At 46.6% G+C, this 21,959-nt stretch overlaps 1 protein-coding gene and 1 long non-coding RNA gene across 9 annotated transcripts in view; one reads left to right on the plus strand and one right to left on the minus strand.

The window, feature by feature from the left end:
• Positions 1–9,901, plus strand: part of LOC109493935 — a 131,965-nt gene extending 122,064 nt beyond the window's left edge. Inside the window, exons 1-2 of one of the 2 annotated variants that reach the window (XR_006588847.1) lie at positions 6,891–7,130; positions 7,770–9,901. This is a non-coding gene — a long non-coding RNA (uncharacterized LOC109493935). Of the gene's footprint in view, positions 1–6,890; positions 7,131–7,769 lie in introns of those variants that run through there. The other variant, XR_006588846.1, reaches the window with a different exon arrangement.
• TNC (tenascin C) overlaps positions 1–21,959 on the minus strand; it is a 122,492-nt gene that overhangs the window by 2,820 nt on the left and 97,713 nt on the right. For all 7 annotated transcript variants that reach the window (XM_045043153.1, XM_045043155.1, XM_045043152.1 and 4 more), the window contains 10 exons: positions 17,090–17,212; positions 15,580–15,723; positions 13,286–13,405; positions 11,074–11,217; positions 10,176–10,306; positions 6,763–6,895; positions 4,953–5,104; positions 4,095–4,191; positions 2,705–2,866; positions 33–196 (listed from right to left, as the gene is read on the minus strand). In XM_045043153.1, the coding sequence (XP_044899088.1) occupies positions 33–196; positions 2,705–2,866; positions 4,095–4,191; positions 4,953–5,104; positions 6,763–6,895; positions 10,176–10,306; positions 11,074–11,217; positions 13,286–13,405; positions 15,580–15,723; positions 17,090–17,212 (1,370 nt within the window). The remainder of the gene's footprint in view (positions 1–32; positions 197–2,704; positions 2,867–4,094; positions 4,192–4,952; positions 5,105–6,762; positions 6,896–10,175; positions 10,307–11,073; positions 11,218–13,285; positions 13,406–15,579; positions 15,724–17,089; positions 17,213–21,959) is intronic.

Consider the following 21,959-nt stretch of genomic DNA (forward strand, 5'->3'; position numbering starts at 1 on the left):
AGCCCTGCCCCAGGCACTCGCAGTTTACTCACCTGACTGTGGTTGTTGTCCCCGTATCTCCCCATCAGGTTGACACGGTGACAGTTCTTGTACCAGAAAGCCCCCTTGTAGGACAGGGCACAGTTGGTAATGGCTGAGTCCGTGTCCTTGTCGTAGGTGGAGAAGGATCTGCCGTTGTGGTAAGCCATGGAGTCACCTGCAGAGAGAAAACAATGGATCTGAGGAATCCCAGCTGGAGTGTCCCTGTGGGCTCCGAAGGGCAGAACCGGGGTGGCCACTCAAAGGGCCTGGGGTGGCCTGGCCTTAAAACACTGGATCTGGGATTAGGATCAAACACGGGGCTGGAGGGGACATGAGGGCTCACTCTGAGTGCTCGCTTCTCCTAGAAGCAGCATAAGGTGGTAGAAAGAAGGTTGTGGGTGGCTTTGGAGGGTCCAGGTTCAAGTCCTGTCCCTTTCATTCCCTGGTGTGATCATGCACACGTCAAGCCTCTTACTAAGCCTCAGTGTTCTCTTCTATAAAATGGAGCTAGCACGTTGATTCTATCCACCTCAGGGTGCTGTTTGGACAATGGATATGAAGGTATATGCTGAATGGGTAGAGTAGTATGTATAATGGCTGTGATTGTTGTGACTTCTGTCACTGTTTTGTATTCCTTTACATAACAGAGCTCAGAGAGTAAGGTGAGAAACCCATATTTAATAATGGTGCACTCCTCCCAGCAAATACAAGTATTTATTGCCACCCTGGTAATCAAACCCTTTACATATTAGAGGCCACCAAGTAGTGTGTGTATCGTACAGTTATTTTTCACTATTTGTGGGGCCAGTGTTCCCTGATCCTTAGACAAGATGCCCGTTTGTACGTAGCACTATCTAGGGATCCAGTTCATCATTTATTACATTCCATTTTAGGGACATTTAAGTGCCATTTCTTTCTGTGTCCCCGTACTCCCAGCTCTGGCCAACATAGAGCACAAACATATCAAGACAGTGAAACATTTTACCCTGATATCTTGAAGCAAAGTACAAAGGGTCTCGGAGGCCTTTTTAATGAGGAAGCTACCAGGAGCAGGTGGGTATGGTAGAAACAAGACGACCTCCTGTGGAGGGCCGGCTGCCACAAGAGGAGGTGGCTTTACCAGGGTCACCTTAGTGAAGGGGTTCTGGAAATGCAGGGAGAGATGGGTGGAGGTTGCATTCCTGCTGCTTAGTGGCTTTGCTTTGCCCAGTGACAATATCCTTCTTGCCTGAAGCCACTTCACTCAGAGAGACATTTATTGCCAGGTAATAAAAGGCCAGGAAGGAAAACAATTTTGGCCCGTGGGCCTCTCTCCCTTCACTACCACCAGACTGATCTCAGAAGAGTTTGCTCTCTCCTTAGATCCAACCTGGCTCTCAGCAAATCTTTACCTGGAGACACTTCCCATTATGGATGTTTCCCCGTGGGGCTCAGAGAGGTTGGAAACATAGCATAGCTCTGTCTTTTATGTTTTCATAGATGTAACTGGATGCCACCCCAAAGCAGGTAAGGGTGCTACCGGGGGGTCCTGCCAGCAGACCCCATCCCTCCTTGTTACCAAGCACGCTCGTCCGCAGCCAGGCCTGCCCCCCTGGGTCCAGCTTCTACAAGCTGCTTCACCCCAGGTCAAATCGCCCAACTTTTCTGGGCCTCAGTTTCTTCATCTGTGTAACAGCAACATCTTCCTGGAGGAGTTTCTGTGAGAACTGAGGAGGGGTGATGCATGTGGAATATCTGTAGAAGATGCTACCTAGTGGCCTGGATGCGTGTTGCTTCTTTAATTTCTCCTCTACCATAGAGCCAGAAAAACCACACCAAGGCCATTTCAAGTCCATGAAATCTTCAAGATCTGAGCTAGGTTTTGTACCAGAAAGGGAATGAAAGGGCCACTTGAAAGGCAGTGAGCTGGGGCGCCTGGGTAGCTCAGTTGGTTGGGTGACAAACTCTTGATTTCAGCTCAGGTCATGATTTTGAGGTTCATAGGATCAAGTGCCATGTCGGGCTCTGTGCTGACAGTGCAGAGCCTGCTTGGAATTCTCTCTCCCTCTCTCTCTGCCCCTCCCCTACTTGTGTTCTCTGTCTCTCTCTCTCTCAAAATAAATAAACATTTAAAAAAAAAAAGGCAGTAGCTTTTGGTCATGAAGGTGTGCAGGCTGAGGCTGGATGACCACGTGGCAAGGATGTCTTAGAAAAGATTGGAGCAGTTAGTGATGGAGAGGATTGTCTGCTACTCAGAGTGTGGTCCGCAGACCAGCAGCATCCCCAAACAGTGGCATCACCAGGGAATCTGTATGAAATGCAGAATCTTGGGGATGTCAGCCCCTGCACATTAACAGGGTCCCCTGGGGTCATATGTGCACAATAAATTTAGATGTACTGGATTAGATGAGTATTTAGGCCTCCAGGAGACTGTTTTTCTATCCACCTAAAACTGCTATCTAAAAATGGGTATGAAAAAGACGTATTTTCTGATTCCCAACCTACTCTGTTCTGGTGACTAAAACATCTAGCCAGCTCTGTTCAGCTGCCGTTCTGGATTAGTACCTAATAAGGATTCAGGTATTTTGTTGATCTGATAAGTGGATGGATTAATGAAGGAAGGAGTGATGAGGAAATTAGCTAAAAACACAAGGAAGGCTTTTTACGGTTCCAGAGACTGGAAGTGTGGCTACCCCATACCTACCTGCGGTCCCGCTGTACCCTTCCACTTTCAGCTTGTAGCGAGTCTTGGCATCTCCCACGCTGAACCTGTCGTAGACGGCGTAGGCGGTCTTCCCGTGGTCACGCAGGTCCACCCGGAGCTCGTACTGCCCTTGGGCTGTGATTTTGTGTAGATTGTCCAGCCCTGGGGAGGACAGGCAAGGGTTACAGAGGCAGCACGAGTGACCAAGGCCATTGTTTCTACTCCATCCACCCCATAGGAGCAGCAAGTTAGGCTCTCGAAAGAGGCTGGTGTCACATAAACCTGGGCTTGCGGTTTGGTCCACTCCTCACTGGCACAACACCAGGCAAAATACAGGATGTTTCTGAGCCTTGGGTAAAATTGGGTTGACATCTTTGCCCTGCCAACTTCCTAGGGCATTGTGAAGATCAAAGTGGAGGTGCCTGGGTGGCTCCGTGGATGAAGAGTAGGACTCTTGATCTCGGCTCATGGTTTGTGAAATCAAGTCCTGCATCCCGCTCTGAGCGGACAGTGCAAAGCCTGCTTGTGATTCTATCTCTCCCTCTCTCTCTGCCCCTTCTCCCCTTCTCCCTCTCTCAAAATAAATAAATAAACATTTAAAAAAAGGATCAAAGGAGATAAGGTGGAGGAAGCACCTTTTCAACTCCCAAGCTGCTTGCAAGAGAGAGGCAATGGTTGCCAGCCGGACAGACATGCTGGGGCCCTGGGCACCAGAGTGCGGAACAGTGTCCTCTATGGGGAGATTGTCTGCAAGTGCGGGCTGCATGTGTGGATGGATGGACGGATGGATGGATGGACGGGTGGATGGATGATGGCATTGTGGTGTTGGTCTGGGGGAATTTCAAGAGGCCACTCAACTGCTTATTGGCTAGATTCCCGCGGGCACACAGCTTCATCTCTCTCTCCCACGTGCAAAGTGGGGATTTTGAACCTTGCATGAGTGCCACGAGGCTCAAGGGTAGACCAGAGTTTTATTTTATTTTGTTTATTTATTTATTTTGAGAGAGAGAGAGAGAGTGTGTGTGAGAGAGCACGAGTGGGGGAGGGGCGGAGAGAAAGGGAGAGAGAGAAAATCCCATGCAGGCTCCACATTCTGAGCTGAGCCTGATGAAGGGCTTGATCTTATGACCGATCCTGAGATCATGACCTGAGCCAAAATCAAGAGTCAGACACTCACCTGACTGATCCACCCAGGTGCCTCAACCAGAGTTTTATTTTTAATGACCTAGAGACTTTAACGTCTTTTCCACTGGAGAGTTGCAATTCTGCGTCTACTACCACAGCCACTGCTTCCTCCTAGCTTCCTTCTCTCCCATGGGTTGCTGTTAGGACAAATGACAAGGAGGGCAGAAATGGGCAGTTGGGACACCAACATGCAGGGCTGCATTACCAAGCCAGAATTCTTCTCTGCGGTCCCCAAACCCAGCAGCGTAGGCTTTCCAGTTGCGATAGAAATCCTCACGTCCATTCTTGCGTCTCAGGAATACCTACAACATAACCAAGGAATCAGGGTGCGCTTTAGCTATTGAAAGAAAGGGAAGGAATCTGAGAGGAAGAACATCAGACTGGGAAAAGCATCCATCCCCAGCTCTGTTCGAAACTAATTTGCTGTGTAACTCTGGGCAGGCCACCTCCACCTGAAAAACAGGGATTAAAAATACCACCTAGCTTTGGGTGATAACGATGTGTCAAGGCAGAGGTTCTAAATGCACCCTCTGGTGTAGGATGTTGCTGGTGGGGGAGGCCATGCACGTGGGGACAGGGGTATATGGGCATTCTCTTCACTCTATGCTCACTTTGGCTGTGAACCTAAAACTGCTCTGAAAAACAAAGTTTATGAATTAAAAAAAATACTACCCAGCTCGAACAGTAATGGGATTGCAAATAATTCATGTGAAACTCTTAGCACAGTGCCTGGTGGTTAGCAAATGCTAATTAATCCACATGATAGGCTCCATGACCACCGTCATTCTTACGCATCACAGAGCTGTTTGAGGATCAGATGAGATAAATTACAAGAAAATTATTTTCTCGTTTTTTTTTAATCCTCCATTTCTTTCCCATTCCTTTGTTTAAGAGATAGTTCCTGAGTGTCTCTGTGTGACAGGCACTGTCTTGCAAAACCTCATGCACATTTGGTGTCTGAGTGCATGGGGAGGACCTCCCCCTCCCCCCTCCCACCCCTGCTGAGCCCTCTGCCCCCAAGCTCCGTGACAAGGACTCTGGAGCCTGTTTCGGTGATACTCACGATCCATCCACCCCCATCAGAGGTCATGTCACAGAAGACTTCCAGAGCCTGGGCCTTATCACCATTCAGATAAATGGTGTAGAGGCCAGAGGTCGTGTCTCCATTCAGCATTGCTTGGGAGCAGTCCCTGGGGAATGGGTACAGGAGTCCAACTGCAGGATAAGAAGGAAGAGTGGCCCTCTTAGAGAAGGAGGATTGGGTTAGGGGATTTCAAACTGCCCCTCTACTGTGTATTAGCTAGATGTCTATGAGTAAGCAACTTAACCTCTCTGTGGCTCTGTTCTCTCATGTTCAAGATAAGGATAAAACCCATTTGGTGGGGGTGCAATGAGACTTTAGAGATTACGGATATAAGGGACCCATCGCAGTCTCTTATATTCATGGAAACCACCAATGATATCAGTGGGAGGAGAACTGAGCCCCTGTGAGAAGCGTGTATCGGGCTGACCTTGATCTACCTGAAGCAGCCAGGCAACACCTGATGAAGACCCAGGTCCTGGCCAGATGGCTGGGTCTTAGGCACCCACAGGTGGCTCACTGTGGATCAGGACACTCTATTGGGCATCTAATAATGATGCATCCCAATCTCTTCAGAGGATTTGGAAGCCAAAGACAAGGATTCTAGTCCTGAACTTACACTTCCTTGTCTTGGGACACTGGAGAAGTCATTTAACTGCCCTGAGCCCGGGAGTCTTAGAGGGACCAAACAAGAATGTCTGGGGAATTTCCAAGTGATGTGATGCAAAAAGAATAAAACTTGATAGACATGGACAATTTTGGAGCTGTGCTTAGCAGGTGGGATGGAGAACTGACGGTCACAGCAGTTCTTTTTTTCTGATTTGACCTCCTCCCTGTACTGCACCTTCACTGGAGGTTGTATCATTAGCTGTTTCCTTGTTTCTTTCCCGGCTCTGGTCTGGGAGCATCTTTAAAGCACATTCAAATTTCTGTGCTCCCAGTACCCGGCATGAGATCTGGCAAAGAGATGATAACTTTCAATTTTGCACCTCCCTCAGTAGATGTGTGCAGATTGACTTGTGGGGAGTGTGAAGGGCCAGAGGCAGCACCGGAATGCACTCTGTGTACCCCACATTCAGGCCTTTCCAAAGGCTGACTCCTCCCTCCCTCAGGAAGGCATGCTTCCTCTTAATTCACCAATGAAATGCCTTGCATGTTCTCTATCTGCCGAAGATAGCCAGTGTCTGCGGTGTAGGGGTGGTTTTCTGGGCCTGGAACATCTGAGCCCAGATCAGACTCTAAGTCATGCTATAGCCTTGAGCAGGTCATTTTGTGTCTGGGAGCCTCTGCTACCCCAACAGAAAACTGGGCATGATAATCCTACCGTCTTGGTGGGAGGACTGCTTTTGATTTTGAATGTGGACAGGCTTTGTAAATGCTGACATGCTGAAGGAGAGAAAGAGGGACACAGCTTACGATGAGCTTTGACCATGGACCACACCCTGGGCTAGGAGATCAAGGTCCTTATGGGGAAGGGATGCTTATTGATCCCATTGTGTAGATGAAGAAACTGAGGCTTATAAAATGACAGCAACTTTCCTAAATCACACACGAGCAAGTGGTGGAGATAGGGATTGAATATAGATGTCTCCCTACTGGCCCTCCTTCCTTTTCATAATGAGGTCCTTAACTTCCTGTACCCACATCCATCAGGCTTTCAGGTAGTAGTAAGGCATTGATCCTTTTAAGGGGTTTGATGGAAAAATTTTCTCAGAGTCAGAGGAGAAGAGGAGGGTTGGTCTAGTCTCACAAAGTTTGACCTCAAGACTCAGATATACTCTGAGACTCTTACTCGTGGTAAAGATGGTCTGGACCAGCTTGCTCCTCAGGGGCCCATTCAATGCCTGGACCTTGGCTGTGTAGTGGGTGGATGGGCTCAGCTCTGCCAGGCTATAGGAGGTGGTTTCTGGACCCACAATGACTTCCTAAGGGCAGAAGAGAGAATATAATAGTTTTTGGCCACACAAATCATCAGTGTACAGATGATACATTCATTCATTCACCCATCCGTTCATTTCTTCATTCAGAAGAATCCACTGAGTCTCACTCTGTGCCAGTAGGCTCCATGCTTACTTCTGGGACATAAGAAATGGGGAGACTGAGGCATGAGAAAAGGTGCTGAAGCCAGAGGGGATGAGCAAATGAAAATAATATGAGAAGGTAATGATTTATCTCAAACACACTTGATTTTGGGTGGTGGAGTGGTGGAAGAAGTGGGAAAAGACCAGATGCCAAAGGGCCTTAAATGCCAAGCTGTGGAAATTGAAGTTTATCATGATAAGCTGCAGATTCCCAAAAGGGCTTTTGAACAAATGAATGATGTGAACCCAGCTTAATTTGGTAGCAAGGTGAATCACGCAAAGGGCAAAAGGTTTAGAGACCAGTTATACCAGTGGCCCCTAATATGGCACTTTTTCATCCTCCTCTGGGAAACTTTAAAATAATATAACACCTGGGCTCCATCCCAGACTGACTGCGTCATAAGAGCCAGAAGTGGGGCTCTGCCGGGTGCATATTTAAGAAGCTCCTCAGATGACTCTCATGCAGTCAGTCTGGGGATCTCTTGAGTCAGGGGATGACTGCAGTAGTTCAGTAGGCATGGCACAATGAAAGTCTGAGCTGAGCTGGCATGTCTCTTTCCCAGGACACAACTGTCCAGGAGAGGTGTACGTGTGCCTCTGCTGTCAGACGTCTCCTAACTACCCCTGTAGGTTGTGATTTTGCTTACTGGGCTGCTGTCCAGAGGATATTAATTTCAGCTTTCAAGAGATCTTCTTCCTTTTCAAATCCTCTTTCTAGCTTCCAATGCCTGAGAATTCACCTTTTAGCAGATGACTTTGGTGTCTGGAATTGAAATTCAGCCTACAACCTTCAACCTACGCTTCTGGCAAACCAAACTCATCAGTGCTGTCTACAACCTGCAAATACAGCCAACAAGGTATAGGCAAAAATGAGGCAGTGTGGAGGTGCCTGGAAGGTTCTCTCGCACCGTCGGACCAGGAAGGTGAGGTTATCCTGATTCTTCCAGATGGAGGGTGGGGGCTGAATTTCAAAGGAGCTGCAAGACTTGCTCTCTCCCCATGATTTGTTGGTGGCAGAAGGACGGTCTTGCATTCTGTCTCCCAACATCCTGCCCAGGACTCTTTCCTCCTTCACCAGGTTGATTTTCTTGGATGAAGCATACAAACTCAGGGATTGGACATGCAGCAAAGTAAGTCAGTAAGTGGACACTAGTGACCTGGTGACCTTTGTGTGGTCCCCAGGTCTGGTCCCTGGGGAAGGATCAGGTGCAAAGTTGGGTTCATTGAATTACTTTGGCGATACAATTACCCCTCAGCTCTTCCGGCTGCTGTGCAAAGTGGCTTTCTATGCAGTCAGGGTAGATCGAAATGAGGCTCAGGACTTCAGGTAAACAAAGTCCTAGAAGGCCTGACTGGGAAGGGACTTTCAAGATTGGTGAGTCCAATGCATTCATTTCACATTATGTGAACACTGACACAAGGTGCTTATGTAAAGGACTGCCTCTATGAACACAGGGAGTTAGTTTGTTGTTATTCCAACTCAAAGAAGGGCCATGGTAGAGACTAGAAATGTGTGTTCACTTCTAGTTAAACATGGGAGAGTGGATATGCCAGTTTAGTTCTATCTTCTTCTGAAACCCACTACAATGACGGTAAAGGGATATAAAGTATAAACCCACAAGGATGAGGTGGATGATAGAGGGGACAGATACAGGCATGCAATGTCAACAGGATCTTGACAGATGGGAAGGGGTGCCATGGAGTGACAAGTGAGGGGGCAGAGCTGAGAAAGCTGGGGCATAACTGACTAAGGGAGTGGGGCCAGTCAGAAGCGGGTTGATGAACACCACAGAGTCCAGCAAGTTCAGGAATGGAATGTGTACAAAAGCAAAGATGCCTTTGAAGACTAGTGTGGGGCATGGCTGAACAAAGGTGTGTTTAAAAGCTTAAATAAGGAATAGATGCCAAGCTCTCCAACAGTCTAGAGGACTCCAAGCTCTCCAAGCTCTCTTCAACAGTCTAGAGGACTGTCCTTCCCAGCCTAGATGAAAGGCTGAGGTTACTCTCTGGAGAGACTGAGCCAGAGAGAAGATTCTGGATTGAAATCCACCAGGCTCAGTGGTGCTACAGTGGAAACAGAAATGAAGGTTTGTTCACATAGGAGCCCAGGCTCTTCTTCCACCTATGCTCCTAGCAGCTTGGTTTGAAAGGGTTGGAGGAACCTCTAGAGAGATGGAGTGAGATGGAGATGTGAGTCCCCCAACAAAATGACTGGGTACTTGCTTACTCACTCTATGTTGAGCCCCATAGTTGACAAGACCTGTGTATGCATTTGGGACTCCCAATAAACTGTTTCATTCTTGGCTCAAGGACAAAAGGGCCATCGGGCATTGGGTGGGAGTCTCCAACATGAAAGAAGACCCAACCGAACAACAGCAGTGGAACCGAAAGAAAGAAAGAAGAAAACTTGGAAGAGACACTATTCAGATTGTAGAATAAAATACCAGTAACATATATTCTTAGAGATAACAAGAAAATGATGCACGGAATATAAACAATATGCTAGAAGAAGATGAATGAACAGGGAATAAGTAAAAGATCTTGGAAATGTAAAATGTGATGATCAAAATTAAAAATTCAGTAACAAGTTTAGAAAATAAAGTTTAGAGATAAAGTTCACTTGTGTGAAAGGAACAGCTAAAGTTATTTCAAATTGGAAAGTATGGGAAAAAGAGGAGAGAATATAAATAACTGCTGTAAACAGTATTAATGGTTGATGGCATAAGAACATGGTGATGTATGTTTCAATATCTAATGGAATGATACCATCTGTGACATTGTATATATGGCAAATATTCCGAAGAAGCCTTTGGCTTTTGCTTAATAAAACATTAAAGCACCATGAACCCAGCTCCTAAAATGTCCTCAAGTCTTGTGAGCAGTGGTTTTTGATCTTGGCGGGCTATCAAAACTGGAGTCTGGTTAAAAGGAGACAGGGAGGCTGGAGAATATGATTCAGAAGGTCTGGCATGACATCCAGTCCCTATTAATTTGTTTGTTTTTTTTTTTCTTCTCAGCTCCCTAGCTGTATTGGGGAGAAACAACCCTAGGGTAATTCTTTTCTCTTTTGAGGATCATGTACATGTTTCAAACAACAGTAGAGAGTTTCTATACTTCAAGCTACCTTGACTGTACCATCCACAGATTCATACACCAATAGGTAACCGGTGACAGATGCCCTGGGGGGTCTCCAGGTGAGGAGAGCAGTTTCCGACTGAACGTCAGTAGCAGTCAAGTCTCTTGGAGAATCAAGGTCTGCAGAAGATAAGTCATTTATTATCAAATACGTCAGCAACTATAGGACAGAAATCCCTGGCTGGGTTATCAGGAAGCCTGGGTTCAAGTCCTTGCCCTACCGTTGACCTGTATGACCTTGGGCAGAACCTTCCCCATCAGTAAATGAGGAGGTTGAGTCATGTGATCTCTAAAGACATAATTCTCTGTGGTTCATCTCATCCTAAGGGCCAGATTTTCCTGAGCTCTACATACTCTTGATTGGCCTTGGGTGGATTTAGGGAGAAAGACACAGCTGTGAACGTAATTACCAACCTCTCTTGCTCTTTAGTAATAGGACAGATGAATGCTGATACTGGCATTCACCTCTACTGAGAGGATGCTTCCTCTATTTCCCTGCTTGCCACAGTTTGTAAGAAGATCTCAATGTATAAAAACCCAATGGACGTCTAGGAAAACGTGCCTGAAACATCTTTCTCTTAAAAATATTTCCCTGCCTAGAACATGGATCATTAAACAGTGGGTTTGGGGCCAGTGGGGCCTGGTTTTCCACTTAAAAAGCCCTCCTTTTAAAACCATTTCCTAGTCCATGGGGAGAACAGGTCATTTCAGTTCAAAAGGAAATGGTGTGTTTCTTAAGGTCCTGACTGAGTGGGCACTGGTGAGTTTAGCTGATGCTGACATCATCACATTGCAAGGATCTGACTTAAGAAAGACGGGTTAGAGAGCATGAGCACTGAAGATGAAGCCTGTGGGTGGGCGTCTTCCCGCTCCCAGCGTCTTTGTACCTGTTGTAAACTTGGTAGTGATGACTGAACTCTTCTGAGGCCCTTTCTCTGCAAAGATTCTCAGCACATATTCCGTGGCAGGCTCGAGGTCGGTCAGAGCATACTCCACTGTGTTCCCGGACACCGTGCGTGTAATTTCTGGCACTAGACATAAAATACACACACCGAGGCAGTTACCTCTCCCTGTGTGAGCCGTCAGCACACTTGGCACATGGCACACACATCTACTTCTAGCAACAATTTTCAGTGACCCTGCAGAAAGGCAGGTTTTGATTTCTGAAATGACACACTCTCCTCGCTCTGTATATGAGGAGAGTGCTCACCTCATATACAAAGGATTTATCACACGGGGACTGGATTTTTCCGGGAGCCACCGAAAAGAAAGGGGACGGGGGGGGGTCAGGGCTTTCCACATGGTGCTGGCTGGGGCAGCTTTGCAGCTGAGGTGTGGGAACCAGCTAGAGGAGAGTTGTAGCTAATGTCCCCAAGCCTAGGGCTGCCCAGATTTAATGTGTCCCATTGCTTGCTCTCACCTCCTTTTGGCTTACTGTCATGTCCTTTTATAATTTGACAGATGTCAAATCATGAGGCTGGGGAGCCACAAAAATTGGGCAACTGCAGACACGCCAGAGCCTGGTTACTGCTTCCCAGACCCCTTTGGGTCAAGTCCAGTGACAGATACTGAACCATGGTGCCAGGCATGTGTGTTTATTTCTGAGTCACATGTGACTGACCACCTTGGCTTGCCCGGGACTGAGAGGATTCTCAGGGTGTGGGGCTTTTAGTGCTGAAACTGGGAAAGCCCTGGGTAAACTGGGATGAACTGGTCATCCTGTCTGTCATCCCTGAAACCCCCTTTTCTAGACCTGCCTTGACTTGTTCCATAATCGCTGTGAACTATAGTCTAATTTACTATATATAGGTGTGATAACCCCAGATTCCCTGACTCGGAGGAGTTTGCTCTTAGGGAATATTTAAGAATTGAAGAGATGAATGAATGAATGAATGAATGAATGAAGAAACAGAAGTGTAAAAAGAATAAACCCAAGAATCTCTCTTCCCTCAACCCCCAACTTGCTCTATGCTTACAAAGAACTCTCTTAGCTAGTGTCCAAGGGAGAATTAAGATTTTCAGAGGCCCCAGACATGGGTTATGGTGCCTTTCACATTGTCACTGCAAGTAAAACAATACTGAACCATAAAATATGAAAACTTCCATATGCTTTGGGATTAAGATAGGAAAATTTTTTTCTAGCGTAGCTCATTACAAAAACATGAATTCATTCACCGAAAAGGAATCTCTTTCTCTTCTCTCTTATTTGTATTTGATCTTATGTTTTGGTCGTCATGGCGTGCTGGTGCCCTGAACAAGTGTTTAGTCTTATAACTGAGTAAATGAATTAGCACAGATATCTGCAAAGACAAGGAGAAATCACTTCTGATTTCTCAATCACGCCTGTTACAACTGGCTCCCTCTGTGGCCTCTAAGAATCCCAGGTTCCCCAGCACCTCCTGAAATGGCCTGTTTATTTTAAATTTTTTTAAATTTTTCATTTAATTTTGAGAGAGAGAGACAGAGCATGAGCAGGGGTGGGGCACAGAGAGAGAGGGAGACACAGAATCCAAAGCACGCTCCAGGCTCTGAGCTGTCAGCACAGGGCCCGACGGGGGGCTCAAACCCACGAGCCGTGAGATCATGACCTGAGCCAAAGTCAGACGCTTAACTGACTGAGCCACCCAGGCGCCCCTGAAATGGCCTGTTTAAGACTCAAGATTTTGAACTCATTCTTTGTAAGAGATGACAACTGCTGCTTAGAGAGGAAGTCTCACAGTGACAGGCAGGGACACTAGCAGGGGAGGAGGGACAGGCTGGGGAGACACATGCAGGCTGGAGATGTGCGCTTTGTTTTCCTTGAAATTACCTCCTGGCCTTCCTTGGTATAACCACAACACTGATGCTCTTTATTCGTCAGCAAGCACATGAGGATGGGTAAGGCCTCCCTTGCCCCCACCCTGGCCAGGCCCTCCACACCCACCCATCCAGCCCCATCCTTCGGCCCATGAGTCTATTCTGAGGTTGACAGCCACAAGGACGTCTCTGGCCTTCCAGCTTACCCGTGTAGTTTTGCCATCCTGGACCAAAGGTGACGGGGAAGAGGTAGAACAGGACAGACACTCCTCCTGGTGGGGAGGGTCTCGGACATGACCTTACCTCTCTCCCCTGTGTAGGAGATGACGTAACTGTCCACAGGGGCAATGGCTGGCTGCCACATGGCCAAGGCTTCTGAGTCAGTGATGTTGGCTGTTACCAGGCCAGATGGGCCATCCAGGGCTGCAAAGAGAGGTGACTATATGTTGGAGAGATAGGCAGTCATGGGGTAGGACATCAGACACAGCTGCTCTGCAGTCTCCCTGCTCCTAGACTCCTGGTGTTGGGGTTAGGACACAGTGTCTGTTGTGTGGACAGTTTCGAGTCCTGAGTCTGGAGCCAGGACCACCTTGGCTGGAGTCATGATTCCTTCCCTTGCTGGTTAGGTAATCTTGGGTCTCTACTTCCCTACTTGTAAAATGGGGATACTGATTCTGTCTGGCTTTATCCTCAGTGTTATTTTGATGCTCACGTGATATCGGAGGTGAAAAGGAGCTATATAAACTGTAAAGGGCTGGGCACATGATGAGGGTTATCATTATAGTTCATATCACTTGTTACAAAAACAGGGGGCATAGGCGGCCAGAGGCTCTTCTGGGCTTTAAAGGATAGCTCCAGTTAGGTGGCTCACAGGCAACATGGAGCCAGGCCCCAGAGGCTGCGACCCTGGGTTCTACCACAGCTTCTCTGCCTAGTGTCTGTGTGCCCTTCTCCAAACCTCACTTTCTTCAGGTATCAGAGGGCGGCTGCTCTAAGGATAAACTAGACGATGTGTGTGAAATGTCTGGGATAGCGCTAGCTCACTGCAGCTGCTATTGTTACTTTTTTTTTTTTTTTTGAGTGGGGAAAAGGGGCAGAGGGAGAGGGAGAGAGAACCCTAAGCAGGCTCCACACCCAGTGCAGAGCCTGACGCCGGATTGTATCTCATGCCCCATGAGATCATGACCTGAGCCAAAATCAAGAGTTGGACGCTTAACTGACTGAGCCACCCATACTACCCAATATCCCTTTCTCAGAAACTAACCTAAATACGACTGTTGCCCCCTAGCATCTGCATTTATTACTCAGTTATTCTAGGACAATGGCCCTGGGAGGGTGGAGGGCAGCAGTCATTAGTTTACTTCAAAGATGAGGCTCCTGAGCTCCAAGAGATGTGATGACCCGCCTGAGAAGCAGGAGGAGGCAGAATAATTTTGGAAGCCCACACGGTCTGCTCTGAGTTCCTTCCTGTTTCGGCCTGCCTGTACAGGATCTCCTTTAAATGCCGAGGACAATGGGCCTCAGGAGGAAGTGCACCCAGCTTTTGCAATCTGTTGCCGTGGAGAGTCATGAATGAAAGATTTCTATGGGGGAAATAGGGCCTGTGTGGCAGGGCGGACAGGACTCTGGGTTCAGATGGGATGTTTTAATTGCATATTATCAACTTTTTTAGACTATTAGGATATTTTTAAAATTTCCTATGAGGCCCATTCTTTGGATCCCTTAATGGATTAGACTGGATAATTGCTCGTCTATCAAAGGATAAATTGTTCAGAGACATGGCTGCCTGAAAAGAAATTTTCCACTTCATTCTCCTTCAGTGCAATTCATTATTTCCCCCTCCTTACAGCATGCTGTACAAATCAGGTTATAATAGGACAATAATCCTCTATTTAGAAGAACACAGGGCTTGGAGTGAGGCTGACCCAAGTTCAAATTTGCTTCAGCAATCACTAGTTCTGTGGCCTTGGCCAAGGTATTTAATTTCCCTGGATCTTAGTTGTGTCTTCTGCAAAATGGGAATGATAACAGCCATTTTAATGATTTAACGGCAAAGGGTTTAGTAACAGTGCCTGGAATACAGTGACTGCCCAATCAAGAGTACTTTATGGCTGTCCCCGTTACATGTCAGTGTGAAGCACCTGTTTGGAAGGACTGTCTCAATAGGCAGGGAGGGAAGGAGGTGGATTAATGTGCACAGTCATTTACATTTACGGAAGCTTTACAGATATCATTTCATGTGATCCTTACAGCACCCTGCAAAGGAAGCAGAATTATACCCATCTTACAGAGAAGGAAACCAGATCCTAGAAAAATTCACTGATAGCTCATGTATCTAGAAGTGGTAGACTTGGGATTTCAGGTCAGTGTGACTCCCAAACTTGTACTCTTTCTTCCACACTAACCCAAGAAATGGGAGGCCCAGGGAGGGTAAGGATGAAGGCAAGTTTACCCTGCCCATAAAAGGCTGGGGATGGGCCAGAAATGAGGTCTCCTGTGCTCCAAATTCAGTCCATTTTCCACTAGGGTTTCCCAAATAAAAGAAAATTTTCCAGCTGCTGAGTCATGAGCAATAATACGGAAGGTGAGAAAAACACCTGTGGTGAACGATCCTGAGACGGGTTCACTTTCCTCAAAGCCCTTCACGGCGATGACGCTGACGAGGTATTCTGCTCCAGGCAAGAGCTTCGCCAGTCTGGTCTGAGTCTTGGTTCCGTCCACAGTTACCACTGAGGGTGTCCCTGGAACCCGGCAAAAGCAAGATCGGGAATGGTGAACCTCACTGAAACATACCATCGCCCCAAGAATGGTATATCCAATTTGGAAATGAAACTATGCCTTTATCCAGTACCATTTTCTTGACTTCCTCTCATTTGCTCCTACCCTCTGGCGTAAGAGAAGAGGCCTTACTTTTTGTATAATACTTTTTTTCCATCCATGCAGATGCCAAAAAGCAAGCCAGGAGAGGAAAAAACATGAAATCACAACGTGCTAAAAATGGCAAGTTTCCGTTCAGTAGAGAGTTGGCACGTCATGCACATTTTATTTATTTATTTTTCCCACAAAGACTATGAAAAGCTCACTCTTAATGTATATCTGATATATTTAACCCATTATCTTAGCTTTGGAATATACAGACTCCCTTACTAGCAGAGATCCTACTCTTTAAGAAAAGAAGATGGTCATAGTCAAGTTCGTACTTATATTTATTTAAAAGGCCTGAATTCATACTTCTTAGAATTTCAGGGCTGGTGAGGAGCTTGTATATCAGCTGGCCAAACTTCCACTGGGCTGCTACATCATCCCTTTGAAGAGGTATCAACCATCCTTTCTGTATATCCTTCTGCTTGCCAGAATGTCTTGAGGCAGATTTGACTGTGTATCCCCGCCCCCGCCGCCCCCAGCCAAGCATGGTCTTTGTTGTGGCCCCTGTGCGCTGGACTAGAACTCTCAGCTCTACTAAGTCACAACTCCCCATCTGTACTGAGACAGGCCGATTTGGAAATCAAAGGGTAAAACTTCACATACATCCAGCTCAAGATCAACTTTTCAGATAAGTGTGCTCAAAGAGAAAAAGGCCAGTGTATTTAGAGTCTCTACCATTATGAGAAAACAACATTGGGGTCCATTTCTTTTTTTCTTTTATTTTTTAATGTTTATTTGTTTTTGAGAGAGACAGAGAGAAACCGAGCACAAGCGGGGGAGGGATAGACAGAGAGAGGGACACAGAATCCGAATGAGGTTCCAGGCTCCACGCTGTCAGCATAGAGCCCGAGGCGGGGCTCAAACTCACAAACCGTGAGATCATGACCTAAGCTGAAGTTGGACACTTAACCAACTGAGCCACCCAGGTGCCCCAGGGTCCATTTCTCACAGAAGTTGAGAACTTCAAGGCTGGAGAGGGTCTTCATAAAATGACCCTACACAAGGTAATTCTTCCAAGGATCTTAGAGCACTTTACAAATGAAATCTACAGAGATGGTCTCAAATAGAAGGAAATAATTTTCTTTGGTCATATTTGGGGAGGATGGCAAGTATCAGGGTTTCTTCACTATCCCACTCACACCCTCCAGGCCACTCCTCCCCTCCCCTTTTCGAGTGCCCTACCTCCTCCAACAGGGACATAGGTGATCCGGAAGCTCTCCACCTGGGCAGAGGGCGCCATCCAGCTGACAGTGGCTGAGTTTTCAGTGATGTCTGAGAAACTGATTTCCTTAGGAGAGCCCATGGCTGTCAAGGAAAAAGCACAGGAGAAACCCAGAAACAGTCAACTATATTGCTCATCAATGATTCTTCCTGGATTCCTTATCCAGGAAAACACAGCCCCTAGAGTTTGTGGCTGAGCCATGCCTTTAGGATAGAGAATGTGGTGGTCTAGGGTCAAGTTGTGACTCGATAGAAACAATTGTTCTCTCATTCAGGTACATGGGCCCAGGGCTGTAAAGCAGCCATTCGGTTTCATTTCAGTACAATGTTAACACCACAGCTGACATCTAAGGAAGTGAGGCTGGCTGGTTTCTCAGCTTGGAATATGCCATCCTATCATTTTTCATTTTTAGCATTTTTTTTTCAAACTTTGCATTGTAGCTCCTTTTATTAAATGATACTAAGACTTGACAATGGTATGGTTCTTTGCAATTGATTGGAATTAACCCTCATTTAGAAACCCCTGAGAAGGTGTGGTTGTAGCCATTTTACAGAGGAGCGAACTGAAGCTTGCTTCTCCAATGCACATTGTTGTGGTGTGACCTTTCTGGGTCCCAGGACTGGGCAGCAGAGCCGGCTGGAATCCTGGGGATCCAGGAAATAATGTTCACATGGAAACTGACCTCGACAAACCCATTCCTAGAACTGGATGGAGGTCCAGAACCAGGAGACCCAACAAACACCTCACACACACTGGGCCCACCTGGGGGGAAAGCCATATTTCTGCTACAGCCATACCTCCCCCCAAACCCAGTTTCCATTGGCTTTGCTCTGTATTTCTTGGCTTAGCTCCTTGCCCTCTTCAGCTGACCATGTTTAAGCAGAGAGTTCAGGAAACAATTTTCAGGCCTCCAGGGAACTTGTTTCTCATCTTTCCCTTCTCCAACCCACGTTGATCATTAAGTTTTAAAACCCACAGCCCACTGTGGGGAGATGTTTTTCTTCCCTCTCCATTTCTTTTTCCCTCCTTTTTTGGCTTTCTCCTGTGACCTGGTAGCACCTCCAGACTCTGAAGGGGTTGACTGGGGTTTTGCCCTCTCCTTGGAAAGCTCTGGAAACCACAAGGGCTCTGGAGCCCGGAAGATCTTGATTGTCCAAACACCACGGAGGGCCTGGGCAACATGGGGGCAGGTCCCTTCATTTCTGTGGGCCCCGGTTGCTCCATCTGTCCAGTCGGAAAAATGATGCCCACCTACAGGAATATTTTTAGGATTAGCAGAGCTGATGGACGTAAAACCCCTAACAGAATCTGGCATGAAGTAAGAATTCAGTAAACATGATTGCTCTCTCTTTCGTTCCCATGTAACTATTTTTCCCATGGGCTACCCCGGATTTTGAAGTAACTTCCAAGAAAGATCTAGATGAGGCCGGCTGAAGACAAACCAACAAACCCCAGTGAGTTGTGCAGATGAAGGCACTGTGGCTCTCCTGCAGCTCGCCGGGGTCCACACCGCCTTTCACTCTGACTGCAAACCTCACTGGTGCAAGTCCTAGCACATTTTAGATGCAACTTTGTGGCCGCAGCTTTTGTTTCTCTAGATCCTAGGTTTTCTCATCTACAAAATGGCAATATTATCTGCCATGCTGTAGAAACCGTAAGAATTAGCAGCCTCATACATCGTGCCCACTTGAGGGATGTGCCTGATTAGATGGCAGGAAAACAGCCATGTATAATAACATGAAGGAATGGGACAATAGCAATGGAATTCTAGGTTCATTGGGGTGATAGTTTTGGACAATAGTCTTCCTAGGTGTGGAAGACTATTTGTTATTTTAGTATATCTCCTTCTGTCATAAATAATGCCCTAAGTCTCCAGGACCACAGCAGAGGAGATGGTCAACGGGAACCTAAAGATAGAGCTTCACACAGCAACTAAATCATACTACTTAAAAGCTGGGAAGACCCAAGCAAGGCAATGCCTCTGTCTCTCTTTCCAAGTGGATGCATGATTTTCAATAAAAACTCCATTCTGGAAACATCTGGAATTGTTAAAAAAAAAAAAACAACAAACTCACAAGGAGGTTGATGAGGGCTTTTATCCGTAATTTGCATAAAAATTTGCCTCCCCAAATCTGGAGCAAATGTCCATTGCTTTAATCACCTGGCCCTTGATAATCAGCTTTAAAAATTTATTCTCCCTTCAACATACTTTTTTTTGAACACTTCATATGTCCGAGGTCCTATGTTAAGCTAAGGGGACAGCTACTGTAGCCAGTATGATTTAAGAGCAAGGATTTTCGAGTTAGACTGACCTGCGTTTGAATTCCATTCTGGCCTTACCTGCTAAAACCACCTTACCCCCTGAGGTCTCAGTTTCCCTTCTGCGAAGTGGAACTGACCGTGGCACTCCCCGGCCTGGCTAGATCATGGTGATTCAGTGAGACGAAAGTGTGTCCGTTGCCCGGCTTCACGTGGCATGGAGCTCACGCTTTATAATTGGTGGTTACTATCTTTATGCTTCATGGGAGTCAGAGCCAGAGGCACCGAGCATAAAGAGCCTGGTTCATATAGAAGGAAGGATTGCCAAGCAAGGGTCTCTGCAGACCTGCTGAGTCAGGCCCCCGGGACACAATGCTGTTGCAACTCCGGTGGGTGGTTTCAAGTGCATCTGAACTGGAACTGAGCAGAGGACTTGCAGGGCTGCCTTGCTGGGAAAGGAATGTTAGGGGGCAATGGGCGGCACATTCTGGGAGTTGGGAGAAGGGACGCTGACTCCCCCATTGGCCTGCAGGGAGGAAGGGAGTACCAGGGATGTGTGTGTTTCTGGGGGCAGTGATGGGGAGAGGCTAAGGAAGCATTTCAGGCTCCTCACTGAGCACTTGAAACTCCAGAGAAGAAGAATAAAGCCATCATACTCTGTTGTTGGATTTTTAACTATTTTCTGTCTATTCTGGGGACCCTCTATTTGGGCACACCGGTGTCTAAATCCCCAATGGCAAAAGATGTTTCTGGTAACTCTGGGCTTTCCAAAGAGGGCCACCGCTGCCGTGAAGATGTGGCTCAAACAACGGAGGGGAAGAGGAGCCATTGCAAATACACGGATCACCAGACGGAACAAAAACTTATGACCTAAGTATCCACCAGTAGGGGAATAGTTAAGTAAATAAGGCTCATGGGATTGTGTCTCAGATCTAATAAGCCAGAAACACACATACACTACAGTGTGCAAGAGTGTTGCCCCAACAAAATTTAAAAAAGAGAGCTTAGATTTGTGTCAATTTTGTCTATCTGCATAGATAAGAAAGTGGTAAAATTGGCTGCCTCTACACAGAGCAACTGGGTAGCAGGGACATAGCTGAATAGGGACTTTGCTAGATGTTCTTTTTTTTAATTTTTGAATTTTGAACCAAGTGATCCATGAAAAAATAACATTTACTTGAAATCACCCAAACATAAGAATAGCTAATACTGCTACAATGGGCAAGGCAACAAAATACTCAACAGTCATGGGCTTATTTAAACCTCATAGCTGAATTCTGAGTTCAAGTCTACTTGCCAGATGAGGGGACTGAGGCTCAGAGAAGAAAGGACTTGCCCAAGACCACACAGATGGTACAGAGAAAGGATGAGACTCCAGGGAGTCTTCCCAGAGGCTCCAGGCCACACCACTTGGTACACTGCCCCCAACAGCCTTCCCTGCCACTGGGCACTTGCTGCTAGCAGCTTGTGCTCAGGGAGCCACAGGAGAACCTGCAGCAGCTTTTATGAGGATAAGGAGGAACAGAGTATCTCAGAGAAGGGTTTACTACTGTGCAGGAGAGGAAAGAGGAGGAAGGATAGAAAAATGGAAGGGAAACTTTCTAAAGCTGATGAGGTGATGGTGGAATCAGACGTGTGTTGTCTAATGGAGTCACCTCCCCGTCCTCTCCAAGTACAGAGGGGATTCGGGCACACATGTGCACACACACACACACACACACACACACACACACACGCACATGCTTTGGCTGTGAAATACAAAACCCCAAAGAAAGAAATCAAAGAATGGCTTTCCAAAGCACGGGATCTGCCTTTCTTTTCTTTTGTTCTTAAAAAAAAGAAGAAGAAAAAGAAAAAGCTCTTGATTATTCATTCTCTCTCTCTCTCTTTTTTTTTTTTTTTTTTTGCTTTAGCACTGTAGGGCCTCTAGAAAAAAAGATCAGCAAAACAAAATCAGTGATCAGAAGTAAACTTTGAAAGGCAGTGTTTATAAACCAAGGTCAAAAATCAGGCTCTGTCTCTGATCTCAAGTTGTTTTATGGGCAGCCACAGTGAGGGAGGAGACAAGGACCCGCATCCCAGGGATAGGGTGTCCAAGTTAATAAGAAACAGGATTTTTCCTCTGACTGAACTGCTGTCTGCATTTCAGCATTTCCTTCACGCCTACAAATACTGATTACGGTTTCTGTAGGTGGCGTCTCCTAGTTCAGTAGGTCCTGAAACCTGATGTAATAAAATACCCATCTCTGGACCAAGAGAAGGTTTTGGCTAATGTTGCACTCAATGCCTGTCAGAGACAGCAAGTATGTACCCTCGTCAGTTAGCTGTCATCCAGCCTGCTTACATTTATTTAGTAGTAATTAAAATAAGATGGTGTTTGGGTTCTACCCCAAACCTGGCCTTGTGACATTAGGCAAATCACATCGGCTTTCTGGGCCACAGATTCTTCATGCACAAACAGAAGAGGCTGGGATATACCATTCCTCTGGTCCCTTTTACCCCTCCTTGTGCTTTTGTGATTCTTTCTTCTGATCCCTCTTTGAAGCAGTCTCTCGGTAGGGAGTGCTATGT

This window comes from Felis catus, chromosome D4 (assembly GCF_018350175.1).
Source record: "Felis catus isolate Fca126 chromosome D4, F.catus_Fca126_mat1.0, whole genome shotgun sequence".
In the NCBI taxonomy this organism is placed as follows: domain Eukaryota; kingdom Metazoa; phylum Chordata; class Mammalia; order Carnivora; family Felidae; genus Felis; species Felis catus.